This window comes from Montipora foliosa, chromosome 1 (assembly GCF_036669935.1).
Source record: "Montipora foliosa isolate CH-2021 chromosome 1, ASM3666993v2, whole genome shotgun sequence".
NCBI lineage: Eukaryota > Metazoa > Cnidaria > Anthozoa > Scleractinia > Acroporidae > Montipora > Montipora foliosa.
Window position 1 is genome coordinate 60914261 of NC_090869.1, and position 22500 is coordinate 60936760.

Below are 22500 nucleotides of genomic sequence, written 5' to 3' on the forward strand. Positions count from 1 at the left end.
AACTCATAATCCCCAAATACGTCAGCTTTCAAATTCAGCTCTACGGTGGTCAATTTACCATGCCAACCCAGTTGAAAACCCATTTCCGTGTTGCTAAGATGGAGGTGAAAAAGTAAAGGAAAAGAAAAAGGTTTCATGCTTCTTAGATATTTGGGCACCAAATTAGCATGCAGATGTTCTATAAGGTTGGATTCGTCCAATCGTGTCTGACATGACTTTGTCGGTGAGAGTCACGAACTTTGCCGCGCTTCGTGAGAATATACGGTCCCGAAAGCATCACTCATTTGTTTACTTTAACGATCTTTTAGTTTTATTGTGAAATTGTCGGAGCGCATTCAACTTCGCTCAAGCAACGACGGAAACCCGAGCATGGGGGCTTGCCGAAAAGACACTGAATTCTTTCACAAAACCTTTCCATTCTTCATGTGGCTTCTCAGAGACGTGGCACAAAGCATCCCGCCAGATTGCGAGGACATCAAAGAGTACTTCTTAAAGCGGGTAGGACATAATAGGTACTGTTAGTGACACTAGTCCTTGCAAATTATGCAAACGTGGATTATAAACTACTCAAGGAAGACCAGCTTGTTTTAAATACTACTTCTAAAGGGGCTGTTTCACAAAATTTATTCAAATTCAGCCACTGGGAACTGGCAGCCAAATCAAAGCGAAACGTAAAAACAGCTTCTTAAAGCATTGATTGAAAACAGCAAATACAATAAGAGGCAGGGAAGGAAAACATTGGAGAAGATTAAAATGGTTGCAATTAGGATTTTTGAGAACTGTTCAGACTAACTCTTTTTCAAGTTTCACCTCTGTTGAATGAAATAACTTAAGCTAGTAGATCACTTCTCCATTAAGTTTATCTTTGTTGTTTGTAACTTAAATTATGTTTGGTCGACAGACCTTTTCTGAAACTAAGCTTTGAGTTGTGTTGTTTGAAGTAATTTCTGCGTTAAACCGGTTAGGTTGCATAGGATGCCTTTTGAGGACACCCATGCGAAATGATGTGACCTGACATGCATGTCATGCCATGACATGACAAAAAATGACGTGACCTGACAAATCCGACTGACCAGAGTACATTAACTCCCTGATAAGTCTCGTACTCTTCGATCATCTTCCCGCCCTCTTTTAGCACAACCCACCCATCTCGTCTTCCAGAACTCGCTCGTATGGCGACCATGCTTCAGGGGCACCCAACGAATCTGTTCCTCACTTTATCTGTTCCCCAGACGAATCTTGCTGGCTGGCAAAAATACAGGTGTTTCGATCAGCTGGCTGGGAAATTTTGTTATTGATAAAGGTTTTGCCTGGGAATTACTGACTTTTTCTAGCATTTCAACCCGAGCTGGCTGTAGAAACTCTGAAGACTGAGGACGACTAAAAAAAAAAAAAAAAAAAACCCTTTCCTCTCCCAGAGAGTAGTCACAAACATGCGACGGCTGGTCAGAGTGATTGCGCTTGCGGAAAAAACCTGTTTTGTCCCGGTTTTGTCGCTTTTGTTTGGTCGTTTCGGATCGAGGGATTTGAAAGCGCGCGGAATTCCTGGCTGGGAAATAAATTTGATCAGCTGGCTGGGAAACCAACCAATTTTATCTAGCTGGCTGGGAAATTTCTTGTGTGTCTTGCTGGGAAAAAGGAACAGATAATGTTTTCCCAGCAACACTGAAAAACACCTGAAAATGCCTTAATAACATTTATTTTCATTAACTGGGGTATAATAATACATTTTACAACAAATTGGTCGTTGGGTGCCCCTGATGCTTGTAAATTCTCTGCACCTTTTCTCTGTAACTCCCTACTTGAACAAATAAAATCATCACCATCGTCTGCTTTTACATTTAAAAGTAACCTTAACACATTCTTCTTCCGAGGACATTACGACTTATTTGTTTTTAAATTTAGCATTATTTTATCTTAGTAGTATATACCATAAGTTAATTTAGTCCTAGTTGATGTTATAGCGCATTGATTGTCAGCAGAAGCTCAGAACCTTAAAGCGTTTAACTCGGGTTGAGAACTGGGGTTTTTTGAGTTTAAAAATTTCCTTATTTGGATGCAACGTAGCTCGTGTATTTTCCTGCGCGTGCACCTTTGTCCATATTTGGGAATAAAATTGGTGTCTTAAAATCCCCAGCTTTGCTCCAAGGAAAAGAGTTGCAAGTTACACTCTTGAAGGTCATGTGCTTCTTGTGTCACTGACACTGAGAAATACGCATGATAAGTACTGATTTCTTCTTCTTCTTCTTCTTCGTCTTATTATTATTATTATTATTATTATTATTACTATTATTATTATTATTATTATTATTACTATTATTATTATTATTATTATCATTATTATTATTATTATTATTATTATCATTACTATCATTACGTTGCATGATATCTTATATAAGAAGAAGATTGTCCACAGCCCTCGCCATTGAGATAAGTTGGTTTCCTTTACTGTGTTCTGTGACCTGCATTACAGTTATAAGTCAGAGATTTTTTTTTCTAATTCGAACTTTCTTTAAGGTATTTAAAGATCAAAGGCGGTCCGACGGGGATAACGCTCAGAAAGTTGCTGAGAGCATACTGCGCTTTTTTCCTGGATTTCAAGCATTTAGCCTGCCTCCGCCAAGCGCTGATGGCGAATTGCTTAGAAACATGAACAGCAATAAAAGCAGATTGAATCCCTGTTTTCTCAGTGGATTAGAGCAATTCAAGCAATTGTTGCGATCAGTATTGATACCAAAATACAGCTTCAATGAGGGTGAGATTGTAACAGGTGAAGGTATGTATGAAATTACGTGTCAGTAACGATTTTATCACTTGTGACATCAGCGTCATCATGTAGCCTCCTCCCCAAAGCGAGGTTTAGAGTCAAATGATTACTTGACTGTACATTTCTTCGGTAAGATCTGAAATTCCCTCTCTCTTCACTTGATTTAGTGCACTCACTTACCCTCTTTGGGTAGTTTCATAAGGTCTCCCAGCAAGGTCGACCCATCAAGTTGTCTTGTCATTGGCACCCAATACCATCCCCCTCCCACTCCTCTAGAATCGTTCTGTCGCTTTATACAGAGCATTTTAGACCGCACTGCATCCGCTCTAATATTAAGACGTTAACACAAAAAAAAAAAAATTAAAGAAATTATTAAACAACTGGAAAGAGCTCAGTCGGTTGAACATCGGAGGTGGACATGGTGGAGATGGTTCACTCATGGTTTTCAAAATAACTGCGGAGAAATAGTTGCCTTCGAGTAACTTCATCCCGAAATGGTTAGATTTTCAGCTGGTCTCGACTAACAACTGAAAACCGAAGGCCTTGTCTTACGATCCTTCACTGTGTTCGTAAATTTTGTGGGACGATTACACACATTCTTTGCAAATTATTGTGGATGAGTATTTTTGCTCTTTTTCTTTCTCAATTTTTGCTCTTGTTTTAGCTGATCGTATTGTAGCAACAAGTTTCCATCCCATAGTTTCATGCTACATCTCTGTTAAACATTTTTCCTTATTGAATGAATTTGTACGATTTGGCCTTGCGAAATGATATATGAAATGAATCATATATATATTGAAATGCGGATATGAAACCAAACGAAGCTATGATCCTCGCAGTTATGAACGCAATGTTGGCAATTGCATAGACTGAGAAGCCTGAAAAATTCAGGACAACAACGGGTTTGAACACGTGACGTCGCGATACCAGTGCGACGCTCTAACCAACTGAGCTCAGTATGAAGCCACTGTCGTTGAGATCTGGTCATTTTTGGGTTCTAATGTTCCCGTGATGAATGAATCAACGAATGAAATGATATTATATGAAATGAATCACATATTAAACTGCGGATGTGAACTGCGTTAAAGTCCTCAGTTAATTTTTCAGGCTCCTTCAAGCAATTGCTAAAATTGCGTTCAAAACTGTGAGGATCATATCTTCACTTAATTTCACACCCTCATTTCAATATGGGATTCATTTCATATATCATTTCATTCGTTGCTTCATTTATCACGGGAACATTAGCACCCGCAAATGATCATCTCCCAAAGGCCGTGGCTTCATCGCTCAATTGATTAGAGCGTTGCACTTGTATCGTGAGGTCACGGGTTCAAACCCAGTTAAGGTCCTGAATTCTTCAGGTTTCTCTACGCATTTCACTACTTGCACAATCCCATAATGCAATACGTTTTGGGGAGTTCTTTACATAAAAAACGATACAAGTAATTTCCTCTTAGCACTGTATCATGCTTCCGTGAACTGGATATCCATTGTTTTTACTTAAAAGGACCCCCCTCCCCCCCCCCCAAAAAAAAAAAACAAAAAAAAAACATTATTACATTATGGGATTGTGCGAGTAGTGAATCGCTAAAATTGCGTTCACAACTTCTAGAATCATAGCTTCTCTTAAATCTAATGATAATGTCATCACTTTTGTGGGGCATATAGTTTATTTGTGTCCCTCGTAGCATCCTCGTAGAGCTCCGCTCGGGCGCAAATGATGCTAGCTACTCGGGCCACAAACAAATTATATGCCCTCCAAAACTCATGTGATCGTCCTATTCTCATGGCAAACTAGGATATTGGCTTGGATTGTCCTTGTTTTCCATATTTCAGTCACGAGACGAATGATTTTACTTATAAACGCGAAAACTACCATGGCTTTGTTCATGATGATGTGCAAGCAAATCTGTCAAAGCAGGGGCCTATGAAAAGGAGCGTACAGCTTCATTGTATTTGCTGCGAAACCAGACGTTTCCACTAAGCTAATCACAAATCTGGCATGAGAAATTATTGCCCATGGGATCGAGACTGGTCACTCGTGCAAGCCAAGTCTCATTTAACTACTCTTTCAAAAATAGCTTGATCTGTGAAAATGCCGTCACATAGACCTAGTATTGGAGTTGTAGGCTCTCGTTGATGGGCTCCTGGTCAAAGTATATAAACTCCTGGTAACCCTGTGTCCATTATACTTTAAATCAGGCCTTGCTGCCTTGGTCCAACTCTATGTTGACGCTATTAATACTCCTGGAGTAATTCCCAATGTCCAGACCGCCTGGGAAACGTTTGTGATGACAAAGTGTTCGGAAGCGTGTGAAGAATCGCTGAAGCTTTATGATGCCACGATGAACGCGGAACTGTCAGGTAAATTGCCATGCGATAGTGACTTCATCCGTGTCAAGCATGAATTGGCTCTTCAGAAGGGAGTAGCTCTTTTGGAAAAGGAAACCTTCGGAATTTCCGCTATCACAACAGAAAAGTACCGGAAAAAACTTACGGTAAGGATTAAAAAAGAAAAAAAAAAAACAGGTCTTAACGTATGTGAAGGTGTGAGCTTCCCTAAAATCGTTCCGGGGCCACCGAAAGGTTGGGCCATTTTGGTGGACGAAACAAAAGATCTCTCATTCGCTTCTTTTGTTCCTCCACCGGCAATTGTACATTACTACATTGTTACCTGTCTCCAGAGATTGGTTGTAAACCACCTACACTTACACTGGGAAAATTTCAGCGAGGAAGGGTCCCGTGGAATCATCGATGTCTCTCTACCAATGGCGCAAGTGCTAGCTCTAGCATTTAAGTATTACGTCCCCGTAATTAGGTAACACGCCCTCCTCGATTGACCTACAGTATCAGATTTGACGAATTTGGCGCTCTTAAATTATGAATATCATCAATCAAGTTAAAAGTGACTTTAGGATCTACGACGAGGTCGTCAGCCAGAACGCCACAAAACAACAACATCATTGGTTAAAAGAGGAGAAAAATTCGTTCTGCAATTCGGCACGGGTTTTAGCGCATATTTTTGCGTTACTAGGTAGGTAGGTAGGACAACGCGAGTTCACAAATGGGAATGTTTCAGAAAATAATAATAATAATAATAATAATAATAATAATAATAATAATAATAATAATAAGAACATTTGAGAACATTGAGGATGCAAGCAATTTCTGGATAGAGTTATGGGAGACGAGAGGGACTGGGAACAAGGAAGCAGAATGGCTGAGTAAGATCAAGGAAGCAATTGCTAGGAAGGTTCCAGTGCCTTCGGAGGGGTCCTGGAGGTTAGAGTGCTCTGAAGCGGTCAAGTGTTTACTCAAGAAAAGAAACTGGAGCGCCCCAGGGCCTGACCGCCTTGTTAACTATTGGTGGAAGCGCATGCATGTGCTGCATGAGGGGATCACTAAAGCCTTCGTTGCCATCTCTGAAAGCACCGAGGAATATCCCACTTGGTTTTCTGAGGGAAAAACGCGACTCATCCCTAAACCAGGTGAATTCAGCAGCGAGAATCAGCGACCAATAACGTGCCTAAATAACATCTACAAATGGTTCACGTCGTGCCTTCAGACACCAATGGACAATCATTTGAGAGAATTCGACCTGATGGAGAGTGGACAAAGGGGAGCCAGATTGGGCTGCAGTGGGACGTCAGACAATCTTATGATTGACAGAATGGTGACGTTAGATTGTCACAGAGGAAAACGAAACCTAAGCATGGCTTGGGTAGATGTAAAGAAGGCGTACGACTCGGTGGATCACAGCTGGCTGCTTGAAATTATGGAAGTTCACCGCTTTCCTTCCTGGCTTTGTAGAGTCATGAGATTCTTAGTTGCAAGCTGGAATACCAGGATTGTTACTACCACCAAACGTGGTCCCGAAACCTCTCGTTGTATTCGATTTAACAGAGGATTGCCGCAGGGAGACTCACTCTGTCCGCGCCTCTTTACGCTATGTTTAAATCCAATAGCCTGGTCACTGGAAGCTACTGAGGGATATAAGTTGTCTAAGCCTATAAGTGCCAAGGTATCCTATGTAATGTATATTGATGATCTGAAAGTTTTTGCGTCCTCTGAACCTAAGCTCAACAGAGTTTTAAAATCTACCAGTGCCGCCATGGAGGACATTGGACTAACATGGAATCCTAAGAAGTGCAATGTGATTCATGTGAGGAAAGGGGCTCAAGTGCATGATGCAGCAGGTGTGAGGTTAGGTCACGAGGGGGTCGTGGAAAGCTTGGACGCGAGTTCTACTTACAAGTTTCTAGGGGTGAGAGAGACTGTGATGCAGGATGAGAAGCTGGCATTGGAATGTGCGGCAAAGGTGTACCTGCAAAGGTTGTCATTAATATGGAGTAGCCCCCTGTCTGATTCCAACCGTGTGACTGCAAGTAACCAGTTTGCTCTTCCAGTCCTCTCCTATTTGATGTGGACTCAGCATTGGCCTATTACAGAGCTTAGAGTGATCGACAGAGAGGCGAGAAAGATAATATGTGAGAACGGAGGGAAGCATCCGCTAAGTTCGACGGCTATGTTGTATCTACCCAGGGACAAGGGTGGGCGTGGCCTACGCGCAATTGAGCAAGAATACAAGCTAACAAAAATCAAATCTGCAATTAAGCTGTATGAGAATACAGATCCTACCATGAGGTTAGTTCAGAAGTTTGAAGAGAGGGCGAGTGAGAAGGGATTCACTTCGTTGGTTAAGGAGGCATGTAAGTACGCGGAAGAGCTGGACACGGGTTTGACTTTGAACTATCCGAAACCGTCATGCAGCCCGCGCCAAGCTCCGGATACAGAAATTCTAGGGAAGAAAGTTAAGGGTTATTTGAGGAGGACTGTGACGGAGAAGTTACAGGAAGAGATTGAGAGCGAGCAGTGGCATGGTCGCTTTCTGTGTGCACGGTGGCACGACAAAGATCTGAGCATGGATGAGTGTTTTGCTTGGCTACGGGAGTGGCCCTCAGCACCCACCCACACGATTACCGGGGTACTGGAGCTTTACGAACAGCTCACCCCTACTAGAGTGTATACAAAGATCAAAACAGGAACTTCACAAGGAGAGATCACGTGTAGGTTGTGCGGAGGCGCTGCAGAAACTCTTGCGCATGTTCTTGCAGGATGTCCTGCTTTAGCACAGTCCAAGTACTTGGAGCGACACAACGCTGCACTTAAGGTGTTGTTCTTTGAGGTGTGTAAAGACCTGCAGCTAGTGGACTCAGTACCACCATGGTACTCGTTAGTGGGACCCAAACCAGTGTACGAATCTCCGGAAGGTCAAGCTTACTGGGATGTACCAGTGTATGCCGAACAAAGCTATGTCAAGGCCAACAGAGTGGACGTCAGATTTGTGGATCACAGGAGGAAACGAGTCTGGGCAGTTGAAATGAGTTGCCCCTGGTTAGGCAACCGTAGGAAAAAGGAGAGGGAGAAGACGGAAAAGTATGCTCCACTGCGCTGGGAGTTAAGGAAGCAGTACCCTGGCTATGTCGTGGAACAGTGCAACGTAGTGATTGATGTGCTAGGCGGTTGGTCTAAAGATTTAGAGAAAACAATAAAGAAACTTGTGGGCGCTAGAGAAAGCCGTATAGAAATAGCCGTATTGAAGAGCAGTATAGAAATAGCCGTATTGAAGAGAAAGAAGTCGAGAAGGTAGTAAAATACGAGGATCTAGCAAGAGAATTGAAGAAGTTATGGAAAATGAAAACAATGGTAATTCCTATTGTAATCGGAACATTTGGAACAGTTCCAAAGGATTTAAAGAGGAGACTAGAGAATATTGGTATAGAGACCAAGGTAGACGAGCTTCAGAAAAACTGTGATTTTGAACACGGCAAGGATTCTTAGGAAGGTCCTAGAAGTTTGAGGAGACTTGTTGTCACCAAGCTTCCTGGAGTACTGAAGTTCCATTGGAAATCCAATGTGCGAAAACAAGATGATAATAATAGTAATAATAATAATAATAATAATAATAATAATAATAATAATAACAATAACAATAACAATAACAATAACAATAACAATAACAATAACAATAACAATAGCAATAGCAATAATAATAATAATAATAATAATAATAATAATAATAACTTTTAACTTTTAAGTGTCAATGGATTTAGCACAAGAGCACTAATTGGGGACACTAATGAAATGAACTCAATTCAAATCAACTCTTGGCTTTTGTGGGGAGGGGAAAACCGGAATATCCGGAGAAAAACCCCTCGGAGCAGAGAAGAGAACCAACGAACTCAACCGACATATACAAGGAAGGGTTACGCCGCTTAGCACTTATATTTCAACAGACTTAACTATTATATGGTAAAGTGTGAAGTGCTAGGTTTCTACCCATATAAGCCATGTGAGGGTTAGCCCTACTGATGGAAATGGGCCCACACAAGAACAGAGAAAAACTCTCACTTTACCCTCTAATAGTTCAGTCAACCGGCATATGACGCCGATTCTGGCAATCGAACCCGAGCTACTGTGACATTTGTGGGAAGCGTGTGGTGTCACCACTGCGCCGCCCCATTTTCTATTTATCTCTGAAACCGCTCGTGCTGTTTTATTTTTAGGATACATCATCCACATTGTACAAAATGAACGAGATGGAATAATCGTGAAAAGCTTCAGAAAAGAGTGATTCTGAACACGGCAAGGATTCTTAGGAAGGTCCTAGAAGTTTGAGGAGACTTGTTGTCACCAAGCTTCCTGGAGTACTGAAGTTCCATTGGAAATCAAATGTGCGAAAACAAGATAATAATAATAATAATAATAATAATAATAATAATAATAATAAAAATAATAGTAATAAAAATAATAATAATGATAATGATAATGATAATGATAATAATAATAATAATAATAATAATAGCAATAATAATTTAAGTGTCAATGGATTTAGCACAAGAGCACTAATTGGGGACACTAATGAAATGAACTCAATTCAAATCAACTCTTGGTTTTTGTGGGGAGGGGAAAACCGGAATATCCGGAGAAAAACCCCTCGGAACAGAGAAGAGAACCAACGAACTCAACCGACATATACGACGCCGATTCTGGCAATCGAACCCGAGCCACTGTGACATTTGTGGGAAGCGTGTGGTGTCACCACTGCGCCGCCCCATTTTCTATTTATCTCTGAAACCGCTCGTGCTGTTTTATTTTTAGTATACATCATCCACATTGTACGAAATGAAATACCTCTTACTAACCGAGTTCGAGGTCCGTACTGTAAGTTACGGACCGAGTTTTTTCCCGTTGATTTATGGCCCAAGCGCATATCTCTGAGGTTAACCGGCGCGCGGGCAAGGAAACTAGTCAAAGTGAAGCGGAAGGTTCAACTGCCACAAAGAATGCCGTGCCAAAATTCCAAAAACTAAATCTTCTTGGCTGTTAAGTTTGAAATAGTTTCTTGCAAGATTCAAACAGTTTTCAGTACAAGTTTATGCAACAGAAATGACATGAAAAACTCGCTAGATGATGTTTTGTTGAAATTTTAAATTTAGCGGGCTGTACAGCGGGCCTTACTGTAGAATACGGCCCGCTAATTTAGCCAATTACAGCGCGCGTACTGTCTGAGAGATATAATAACGACATGGAATAATCGTGAAAGACTTACAAATGTGCGAAGTTATATTTTGGGGTCACATGTTCGTCGACGTCACCGTCGTAGATCTTAAAGTCCCCAAAATGGCCGCAAGACAAGTTCGTTTTACGTGTATACAACCCTGACACAATTTCTTTATGCGAAAAACCCAAAGGCATGGCATTACTAGACATTTCACCTTAAAATAAAAACAGATATCAGGAAACGGAAATAAAAGCCAATAGCCCAATTTCGATATATTAAAATTCAGTCCTAAACAAAAGGCATCATCTCAGAGCCTCGAGATGATGCCATTTGTTTAGTACTAAATTTTAATATATTGAAATTCGGCTATTGAATCCTTGTTTTCTCAGTGGTTTAAGACAATTCAAGCAATTGTTACGCTCAGTATTGAGACCGAAGTACCGCCCCAATGATGGTGAAATTGTAACTGGTGAAGGTCGTGGGCTCAATTCCCACCCTGGTCAGAGTTTTTTCTCTGTCCTTGTGTGGGCCCAATTCCATTCGTAGGGCTAACGCTCATATCGTTTACATGGGTAGAAAACAGCACTTCACATTACCCTCAAATAGTTAAGTCTGTTGAAATATAAGTGCAGGACGGCCACCGTTTGAAAATCGTGTGATCTTTTGTCCCAAAACGCTAAGGAATAGTTTTTCTTTTGATCCTATGCAGCAGCATCAGTCTTCCTCCGAATTGAACTCTTAATCGGGCCTTTTGACAGGCTTAGTTATTTTTAGCAACGATTTCCCGGGAAACAGCGTTTGTTCGCTAATTTCTAGTACCTCTGAATTTGATATTTCCGATTTCCTGGATTCCCGTCTGTCCGCCATGTTTCGGACAGAGCTAATTTAGCGAAATTGTAAATGGGTATTCTACAGCATTGATTGGCTGACCGTAACCAAGGAAACGTGTTTCTAAAAATAACTAGGTCTGTCAAAACACCTGGGCCCGGTTGTTCGAAAGCCGATTAACTTAATCCAGGATTAGTGTAAACTTTGGTTTGCTTTTTTAACTTTTGGGTGGAGGCTTCTTTTGGTTATTTTTTGGTTTTCAAGCTTGACTTCGTCTAATATAAAATTTTGCTAAATATCAGCATTGTACAACATTTGGGAGTAGAGAAATACACTCCTTGATTAATTTTTAATCTGGGATTAGCGTTAATCGGCTTTCGAACAACTGGGCCCTGATCCAAAAAAGGTAAAAGGTAAAAGGGGAGGAGAAGGCTTGTGGCGATGGGCTTCTGTCCCGTGCTGTTGCAAATAATTTTTTTAAATTTTTAAATTCGATTTCTACTTTAGGGATCTTTTGATGAAAAATTAAGATGGTGGCAGCTTGAAAATGGAAAATTAACCCGTGCAGCCTGCAACACTCTTCTGAAGAAGTTAAAAAAAAAAACACTTGGATCCAGTCCTTGCTCGGCTCGGAGAGGAGGGTGCCAGGATGTCATTTGATGATATCATGCAAGGATACAAAAGAATCGAGCAAGACTTTAATGCTGATGCCAAAGGAGCCAAACACGTCTGTGCTGAGGTGTTCTATGAATTTCATCCGGTAAAGAACATTTTTTTCTTGTGCTGATCGAGGACCCCATTTAAACCCGTTGAAATAGACCATTTCCGAGTTCGTGTCTGCCTCCTCTTCAAAGCGAGTCTAAGTGCGAAGTTTTTCTTATGAAAATTAGTTTTCATTCATATGTAAACAAGAACTAATTACCGTCACAAAAACTTCGCACTTAGACTCGCTTTGAAGAAGGGACAGACATTGACTGGGAAATTGCCTATTCATTTTTTATGCGGAAATGTGTCAAATACAATCAGCTATACTCGATCAATTAATCAAAAGCAGTAATTACCATGAGTAAGTGGAATGCTGTCGAGAGATAGCAAAACGGATGACATGCTATGCGCAGCAACGCTGCCCTTGATACTGTGGGCACAACACAGACATCCAGATTAGAAATCCACTCATCTTAAATGAGCACGATTAGAATGGCTGCCGAGGTTACGAGGCAGCAATAAGAGATTGTTGTCAGTTGCGCGCTCTTAATCCACACTTGCCTCCCTTTTTTTAACCGGCTTTACAATTTTTTTTTTATGAAAGCCACTGATGGAAGAGATGAAGCAATATTTAGGAGTCCTGCAGCAACTAAAAGACTTCGACGAGAAAGCGAGTCTGGAAATGGCAGCTCGAGCTTATCAAGAGCAGGAAGTGAAGAAGCTTGAGGTGATAGCAATATTAATAGCATCTATGCAAAACTTATGAGGGCGGGGGGGGGGGGATAAAAGATAACGTCATTTTGCTCTTTAATTTTTGGAAGAAAGAAATTATAATTAAAAGAATATGTATCGCAGTTTTGATGAGTAAAATGCACTAAGCTAGTAAGTTCTAAATCCCTCTTATCCACTTTTATTCTCTTTAGAATGACTACAAGTCGCAAATTAATGCAACAATTGACCGAATGCAAAAATGGCCGCCAACAAATTATTCTTTTGTCTTTGTGTTATTTAAGCCTAACTAGCCTCGTTCACACGCGTAAAATTGAAAGAATTTGGGCTGTAAAACGAGGCTAGTTAAGCTAGTTAACACAAAGACAAAAGAATAATTTGTTGGCGGCCATTTTTGCATTCGGTCAATAATTGGAAATGGCATTGTGAAAACTAATTTTCTTGAAAAATGCTTCGCGCTATGCCTCGCTTTGGACTCGGAAATGGTCACTTGTCCCTGTTCTGCCTCCTTCATTTCGCTCGCAACAACACTTTTCAGATTTGTCGGAACACAAATCCCTTTCTGTACCTTCATACCCAACTCTAATCTTGATTTGGGATCTGACACTCCCTAAAAAATCTCCCAAAATAATGAAAGTTGTCTGCTATTGAAGCGCTCCTACGCATCCCATGTAGCTCTGCGGTTGGGCATCCGAATTCAGTAGTAATCGTCAAGTCACAGCTTCGACCTTTTCCTGGAACAACTGTTTTTTTTCCGAATACACCCGAGTCAAAATAGATGATTAAATGTCTTCATTTGGAAACATTGTTATTCGTAAATTCTGCTTGTTGTTTTTAGGAACAACAAGCTCGACTTGAACAAGAACGTCGTGAACGTCAGATGGAAGTAAGGCCATTTAATACTGAGATTTATGGAACTGATCATTACCGTGAAAATGATTGAATTGGTGGCAGGAAATATGCAAGCCATACTTTCAAAAAAGGACACTCTAGTTTAATTAATGAGGCACTTGATATCAAAACTTTTATCTTTTTGTCAAAAGAAATTTCGCGAAAGCTTTGGTTCATTGCATCAAACATAGGCCTAAATACAAAATAAAAAAATGGACTGAAAAATTTTCCTGAAATTCTCTAAAAAAAGTCTGTAAATCCTAATCTCAAAAAATCCCGATTTATCCCAGTTTTTTTCCAAAGCAACCACTTAATTTGCATAAAATGCGGGAATCTTGTGACCTGTGGTCAAATTGCATTAAAGCACCTTCTAATCGGTTCAAAACGTTGAGCTTCCTATGCGTCCAGGCCTTACAGTGATGCTAACAAGGCATGCTGGGAACATAACTTATAGGTTAAACCACTGACCAGTAGTATGTGAATGGCAAGAGGCCGCTTGGAAACAGTGGAAGAAGCTTCTTAGAACCACCCAAATTAATTTTTATGCTACTGGCTATATTTTTAAATCATTATCATCTAAAAATCTTTAAATTTTCTAAAAATCCCATAAAAAAAGTATCGTCTCTGTTACGAGCCTAGAAAGGCCCAGCAGGCCGGCGCTTATCTCCGGTTTCATGAAGCGACTAGGAGTATTTCTACTCCCCCCTGGATGGGATGCCAGTCCATCGCAGGGTTACCCCCAGCATTAAATTGGCCGGTACCCATTTATACATCTGGGTGGAGAGAGGCACCGTGAGAGTCAAGTGTCTAGCCCAAGAACACAACACAATATCCCCGGCCAGGACCCGAACCCGGATCACTCGATCCCGGAGTCGAGCACTTTAACCACGAGGTCACCGCACCTCCCATGTGACCCTAAAAATCCTAAAAAAATCAGTATTTTTGTATATAGGACTAATTTGACACTTTGTTTAGTTATATAAATTGGTTTAGATTCTCAGTCAATCAAAGGCAATTGTTGCTTTCCCGTAAGTGGCCTGGTTTCCCGCACTTTGCGGGAGTATTTTTGTATATAGGACTAATTTGACACTTTGTTTAGTTATATAAATTGGTTTAGATTCTCAGTCAATCAAAGGCAATTGTTGCATTCCCGTAAGTGGCCTGGTTTCCCGCACTTTGCTCCGGCAGCATGTATATTTCTGGTTTCCCCCAGTGTCAAAATTGGCTCATTTGGTTCGTTTACTCTGCGTCATTCATGTTTGGCCCACGAAAGAATTTAGGTCTTGGGTTTTAAAGGCACAAGCTAGAATAACTATCTATGAAAACTAGAATTCTTTAGGGGATGATGAAGTGGTCTTTTAATTAATAGATGGAAAAGCAACAAAGAAAATTCGAAGAAGAAAAGAAAAGACTCCAGGAGCAAATGGAAGCAGATGCCAAGGCTCAGCAAAAACAAATCAAAAATATGGTGAAGGCTAACATGCAGAGAGCTGAACAAGACCGCATAGGTTTTATAAGAGAAAATCAAGCACTGAATGCACGTCTCTTGGAAATGGAGAGGTTAAATCAAGAAAATCAAAGGGAGATTGTCACTTTGAATGGCCAGATTCGTGAGAACAGGGGCCAACAGAATGAAGTGAGAAAACCAGGGTTCCGTGATAAATCGCTCCAGGTTGTGACTGGAGTAGCCTTGGCTTCACTTATCGCATCCGGCGCAGTATGTAATGTTATGTAAACTAGTCATTGAAAGTTCGCTTTTATCTTTGCCAATCATGATTAATATGGTATGCGCTGACCTAACAGTAATTTAGTTTGACCAATAGGTTGAAAATCTCAGTTATCTGTGGACTTTACTAAGAAATATTTTTAGTAGTTTGATTAATATTCCTCAGTATATTTTTCCCGCGTGTCAAGATGAAATAGGCGCCAAGGGTAGATTGTTCTATGTTGTCCTCGATTGAGGAGTTTACTTTTTAACAGCTGTAGCAATGTAGGATAGTATTTTTGCCACAATATCAATCCAGTCAACATTACTAGATATAGGTCAAACTTGCATGGGGTTGTTGTCTGTCGAGCTCTTAGATGGCTTGATAGCTCAATGTTTTATAGAGCATTCAGTTAGGGGCAATCGCACGGTCATAGGTTAAAGTCCCTTTATTTTAACGTTGCTGGATTTTTTTCGTGTTTCTTTTAAACTGGTTAAGATGATTAATAGTTGATTGTATTAGGTTGTCTTAAATGTAACATGGTGGGTCATCGAATAAAAGACATAACCAGGGGTTTTTTGTGTGTTGGGTTTTACTCTGTTTTCCGAAAATTCATATTTTAACGAACGGATGAAAATAATTCAAAGTTATTTTAAGACCCTCCAGCCGGGGATCGAGCACCGACCATCCACTCGAAAGTTCAGGATACTCTTGACTTAACCAAATGGTCTGACGTTAACGGTATGATCGTACCCTCACAACTAGCATTTGAAGTGAGGTCGTTGAATTCTCATTTAATCAATATAAAAATCTCTACCAAATCGAAATGGAATCGATTTGTTCGAAATCGATCGTTGAAACTGAGTCTTTTAGTCGTACAAACCTAGAAAGAGCGGAAAAGAGAATATAATCAATTCAACCAAAGAACTCAAGGGCTATCGCAAACTTTATGAACGAGGTATCCGAAGCTTCGCTTGGCTCAAGCAACGTTTCAGTTTTCTCTCTGACATGTACAATGCATGCTTCGAAATGACGAAAATGATTATGTATGGATGAAGGAGAAAGTTAATATTGATAGTAACAAAAGGAGGTGAATATACTTACAAAGATATACAAGAAACATTGAAAACAAAAGAGAATATATACCCTGTAAATGCATATACCTAATATACATGTTAAAAATATTAATAAAGATACAGCTTTTCGCTGCTATCTTATGTCCAAAGTTATCTATAAAGCTAGTTGTTGGGATTGTAATGAACGTTACATTGGTAAAACAAAGCGCTGGTTGCATGACCGGAAATCTGAACATTTCAAGGCGTTGTATAAGTAACAATAACACGTCAGCTCTTGCTGATCACGTTTTCTCAACTAGACACAACTTTAAAACAAATGGGACTACTTGGAAATTCTAGCCACTGGGAGGTCCGACCTATATTGTACCATAAAAGAAACTTTTTATTTGTGATCTACAGCCATCCTTAAATGATGACATTAGCAGCGAAAAGCTTTATCTTTATTAATAAGTTTAATAGGTCAGTGATAGGTGTATTAGGTATATGCATTTTACAGAGTATATATTCTCTTTTTTTTTCAATGTTCTTGTATATATCCTTCTAAAGTATTGTATTACCTCCTTCTGTTACTATCAATATTACCTCATAAGCTACTCAAACTACTGTTATATATTTCAAAAGGAGGAAGTTAGCACCCGACGATATACCTCAGTCCTGCATCGTTTATACTAGTTTTTATTGCTAGTTACTTGATACACAATGTATACCACAATCAACTCGAAATAGATTAAACTCGGAGTGATCACATGATTTTTGCTTTTCACTCACGCAATCAACAGCCATCGAAAGAAAACGTTTTCATAACTTAGAGTTCAATTCCCGGAGGACTGGGTCGCGACAGCAACATGGCCGACGTTTCTTTGTTTTAAGAACACCAACATGGCGGCCGTGAAATCATGTGAAAATCAAGAATATTTCCCGAAGCTAGTGAAATATTGTAGTGGATTTTCGCTCGCGGACCGCATCCCAGCGGTCTGGGTTCGAATCTCAGCATGAGAGCTCCGCAGTTCACCCAGCTTTCTATCCACTCGAGGTTGGTACATGAATGGGAACAAGTTGTTCATGTAGCGGGATTGGAGTGGTGTCTTTCTTTTTGCAGGTCTTCATAACGCGCCTCCGAATTATTTCCGCCAGCTCGCCCTTTCCACAATGACATATAACAACGTACAAGAAAGGAAAAAGGCGCGAGCGGGCATACACTTTCTTTAATCATTCTCATTGGTTCAGACATTTTACTGAATCAATTTTAAAAAATTCTGTCCAAATTTTACTTTCTATACCCCAATCAATCCTCGCTATGAAGTTACGAAAAATAACGACAACGTAATTATAATAAGTCGAAAGGGACAATTTAAAAGTAACCAACATGAATTTGTTTTACTTTAGGCATGACTTTTCAAGCATTACAAGGTCATACTATTTTAAAAACTAATCAAGGTACTTCCAATTAGTTTTAGGCAAGGACTCTAACAGTGTGACCACGTTTGATTTGTTCGCATTAATTCCTGTCCACATACTACGCGACCAGACAACGAGAAAAGTCATCTTAGGTTTCTGTTTTGATAGTCTAAACGCATGAAAGAATGTGATTTTATTAAAAGTGATCACACTTGTTGGGCTTTTTGCTGAAGGTTTGTTCACCAGCTTTAGAGGATCAAGCATACCCCGTTTGGTGGAGGAGGAGGTGGGCGGTTAGCAATCGCAATCATTTGCTGCTGAAGTTCTTGCATCTGCTCATTCCTGCTATTCATGGCCTCTTCCATGCTACTGATTGTGTCCGGTGTTTTATTCTGATCAAGAATCGCTTGTCGATCTGCTCGAAGCTCATTCATGTTGGCTGCCATCATATCACTCATTTGCTGTCTTTGAGTTTCCATGTCGGCCCTAAACTGCTGTTCTAACCGTTTTCTGTCTTCCTCCTGTTTTTCCTGCAGTAGCTTCATCTGGAAAATAGAGAATTTGCATTTTACTTTTCATTGAAAAAACCATTTAATTTACAAAACATTCCAAATCGTAGTTCGACGTATTTCCAACCTCTCGCTCTTTGGCGTTTCGTTCTTCTTCCAAGCGTTGAAATGCCTCCTGAAAGAAGAAATCGAAAAAATGAGTATCTAAAAATTCAGGTATGTAAAAGGATGGTGTCGAAAGCTCCCTTGAAAATTTCAATAGATCGCATAATTTAGTCTTGTTTTCGAATTGTAACGATGCTTCCATGCACGGTTTCTCGTAGAAATTGCTCTAAATCACCAGAATATTAATCTAAATCTGAATACACTCCTTTTTTTTTTATAAGAACGTCTAATTTGAGCGCTGAGGATAAACGTTCAGTGTCATTTTTCTTGCAATTTGAGCCTGAAAATATTCTTTGCATGTCTTAAAGTTGTGTGGCATGGTATACTAAGTTCGACTTCAAACTGAGTTGCTCTTCACTTTATTATACAATAAGAAGAAAACCACGCATTGTTAATATCGGAATACGTCCCTAAGTAGGTCTTCGAATTAGACTACAGGCCTCGGTTGTTCAAAAGGTGGATAACGCTATCCACCGGATAAATCACTATCCAGCGGATAAACACTAGCAAAACCAATTGCCCCTCCCCCCTCCCCCCTCCCCCCCCCCCCCCCCGGCAGCTTAATTAAATCGTTTTGCTAGAGCCTGAGAAAATAGAGACAAGAAAGTTAGTAACGGCGGACCATTAAACAGGAAAATTCCAGTTAAAATAAACAGGTGTATTTTTAAAATCAAGGCTTAAAACCTCAATCAGTTAACATAGTTTTGAAATCCAAAGAAAAATAAAAATTGGGTTTTTTTGGTCACAGTAGCACTAGCGCTGCCATCATCCCCAATAACTTTTTGAGCAAGCTAACCGCATCTTGTTCCTAAAATAAGATATCTTGTAAGCTAAGTTATAAAAATGCAAAACTACGTTTGGGCCACTACTTCTACGATTATACGATATTATTATAACAGTTGTTCCACTACCACTAGAAGACAAGAATGAAAAAGGGCTCAAAACTGAATCGTATACTTTGCTCTGTACGGAAAAGTAATGAAGAGGACAATAGTGATTTCCATAATGATGACGATAATGATGATGATATTGACAGCTTTATATGTACATAGAACAAGCTTCATCAAGGCTCAGAGACGCATTATTGGGGTCTTTGCTCCCCACTTTTGAACAACGTTAACTCTGGCCAGGACTACGATATGATCCGTTCTCCTTGGTTACTATAGTAACATCGCTTCCCCATTTTTATGGCAAAATATTTCACATTACCTCCATCCTTATTCTTTCCTGTTCCTGCCTGGCACGTTGTTCTTTCTCTTCAGCTAAGCTTTCGTCATAATCCTTAAGTTGCTGCAAATGAGCCATATGTTTCTTCATTTCTTCCTGGAGTTCCTGTGGTTGAACAAAATGAAAACTATCAGACAAAAAAGACGACAAAATCGAGGCAACCGGCAAACAGATCTGTTCGGTACAAATGTACAAGGTTAGTTATGGCTAGGGACTCGCTCCAGTTCATCGTGTTGCATAAATTGTATGATAGTACGCTTGCTGCGAATGGCTATTTTAGCGGGGCGTATTCTACAGTACGGTCCCCTCGGCTGTATGGCCCGCAAAATTTGAAATTTTGATGCAATATTTTCCAGCGAGTTTTTCATATTTATGTGAAATAAACTTGTGAAATCTTGCAGGCAACTATTTTAAAAAGCCAATAAGATTTTTTCTTTTTTTAGATTTACGCATGCTACTTATTTGTGGCAGTTAAACCCTCCGCTTGGCTTCAACTGGTTTCCTTCCCCGCGCGCCTTGTTACCTCAGAGACACAATAAATATCTTACTAATTTCGTTTTCCCGGTCCGTACTGTAAGTGACAGAACCTTGTTTTGCCTGTTAATTTATGGTCCGCGCGCTTCGCACTTGAGCCATAGATATATAAACAACGGAAAAAAGACCTCGAACTTGGTTAGTAAGAGTTATGTAATGATAATGATTAAATCGCTTTGTTATGGTAATACGTCATGACTTAGTTAAAACAATAATTAGTCTTGTTGGTGTCACAATTTCGACATTTGATCAACAGAGGCAGAAGGTGTCGATCTCTCATTTGGCCTTAGACCATCAGTTCACGGTATTATCCTAATTTAGAGTACAGGGGCCGGTTGTTTAAAAGCCGATTAACGCAAATCCCAGATTAAAGATTAACCAAGGAGTTTATTTCTCTACTCCCAAGTGCTTTTCCACCGCTGATATTTGGCAAAACTTTACATGAGAAGAAGTCAATCTGGAAAAACAAAAATAAGCAAAAGAAACTTTCACCAAAAAGTTGAAAAGATGAAACAAACGTTTACGCTAATCCTGGATTAAGTTAATCGGCTTTCGAACAACGGGGGCCAGGTCCCTCCAAATAATGGCCAATCAGATTGGGCCTAATTGAACGTAACTCTCCTGATGGGTCCGCAGCTAAGTACATTGTAGCCGCACGAGGGATTGCCGGTGCTAAATGAAAAATCATGGATCGTGCCCGGATCGCAATGCTGCTACGTTTTTTCCCCCACAAAAATCTGGTAGAAGCCTTTCTAAAGTAAATATTAGTATGATAACATAGGTGATTACTGAACATTCTCTGCGCTGATTGGTTGCACCTCAGGTGATTATTACGCGATATTCACCTAAGCCGTTTTTTCCAAATGGCCGCGAGCCGTTTTGTTGAGGTGACAGACGAAGAAATTAATCCTTTTAAAGGAAATGCATATTTTTCAAATAATCACCTATATAATTAGACAAACAATTATTCACCTGAGGCTCGGTGAATGTCGGTGAATAAAAACCTCGACTTCGTCTCGGTTTTTCGAGCCTTCGGCGAATAATTGTTAATTAGTATAAATACACAGGTGATTATACAAAATCGCGCGCTCTCATTGGCTCGCTATCTCGGATTATCAGCCGATAATCACCTCGACGGACAAAATGGCTTCCAGTAGTCGTTTGCCACTGTAAGTGAAGATGATTTTCGCGTTGAAATGTTTTTTTTTCTCTTTTTTGAAATAATCACCTGTGTATTTATACTAAAACAATTATTCGCCTCAGGCTCAGTGATTATCGGTGAATATTCACCTCGACTTCGTCTCGGTGAATATTCACCGATAATCACTTCGCCTTCGGCGAATAATTGTTAAATACCATACACTGATGGGCCGCATTTCATCGGAGATCGAGACTAAAGAGTTATGAACTTCCCATAAGCTGCATAGCGTTTATTATCATCGTGCTAAAATAAGGGCTGCCTGTCTGTCTGTCTGTCGTAGAAGAAACAAAAACAAAATTTGATGGAAGAAAGTTGTAAGTGCTGCAAAGAGCAGTTTACAGAAGCAGGATGGTGGCCATTACAATGCAAAACTTCATATTCCCAAGTGGTAATCAGACTGCAGACTGCAGTCTGGCCATCAATACTTACTGGATCGAACTCGTAAAAAACCTGAGCACACACATCCTTGGCTCCTCTAGATTGACTTTTGAAGCCTTTTTCAATGGCCGAATAACCATCAATGATCTCAGCAAAGCTGACTGAAGCGCCTTCTTCGCCAGTCAGTAAGCCAAGAATGGGATCCAAATTTTCTTTCTTCAAACGTCTCAAAAGAGCAAGGCACTCTTCTCTGGTGAGGTCATTGTTTCGTTTCTGCAATGTTACCAAGTTATTCTCCATGCACTCCTAGAACAAGACAAAAATAACCCACAAAAATACAAATTAAACTCCTCAATCCCGGAGGTATAAACGAGCACTTTGTATTTAACCAATATTTTTACTTTCCACATGTCAGCACTTGCAAATCCATGATTAATATCTCAGGCAAATTTATCTATTGAGTGATACACCGCGCTTGAAAGAAGGCCGGCATTTCGTCTTTAGAAAAAAAAAATGCTCGAGCCCCCTTAGCTATCCATTCACACTCAGAAACTGAACCCGAAATTGTGATCCAACTAAACCGCTTATCGGTTTCACTAGGAGTTCACTACGATATTGAATTCTCCGTTCGGTGCTTCCGTACAAAAAAAAATGCACTAGGCGTTATGCTCCAACTTCAACTTGTGTCAAATTTCAAAACTCAAAGTTCCCCGATGTCCTTGAAAATCCTCAAAATTGCTTCTTCCCACGGACACCTAGTGTAATTCAAGGAAGCAGAAATAAGGTTTCCGAGGTTGCCGTTGGAAACATAAATGTGAATTA

General features: G+C 40.1%; 1 protein-coding gene and 1 pseudogene across 4 annotated transcripts in view; one reads left to right on the forward strand and one right to left on the reverse strand.

The window, feature by feature from the left end:
• LOC137979742 (guanylate-binding protein 6-like) overlaps positions 1–16414 on the forward strand; it is a 23357-nt pseudogene extending 6943 nt beyond the window's left edge.
• A 456-nt stretch (positions 16415–16870) lies between these two features.
• The window catches only part of LOC138003478 (uncharacterized), a 68483-nt gene continuing 62853 nt past the window's right edge, over positions 16871–22500 (reverse strand). For 3 of the 4 annotated variants that reach the window (XM_068849586.1, XM_068849567.1, XM_068849577.1), the window contains 4 exons: positions 21730–21984; positions 19548–19670; positions 18301–18348; positions 16872–18209 (listed from right to left, as the gene is read on the reverse strand). In XM_068849586.1, the coding sequence (XP_068705687.1) occupies positions 17913–18209; positions 18301–18348; positions 19548–19670; positions 21730–21984 (723 nt within the window). In that variant the 3' untranslated portion in view covers positions 16872–17912. Of the gene's footprint in view, positions 18210–18300; positions 18349–19547; positions 19671–21729; positions 21985–22500 lie in introns of all 4 variants that reach the window. The other variant, XM_068849594.1, reaches the window with a different exon arrangement.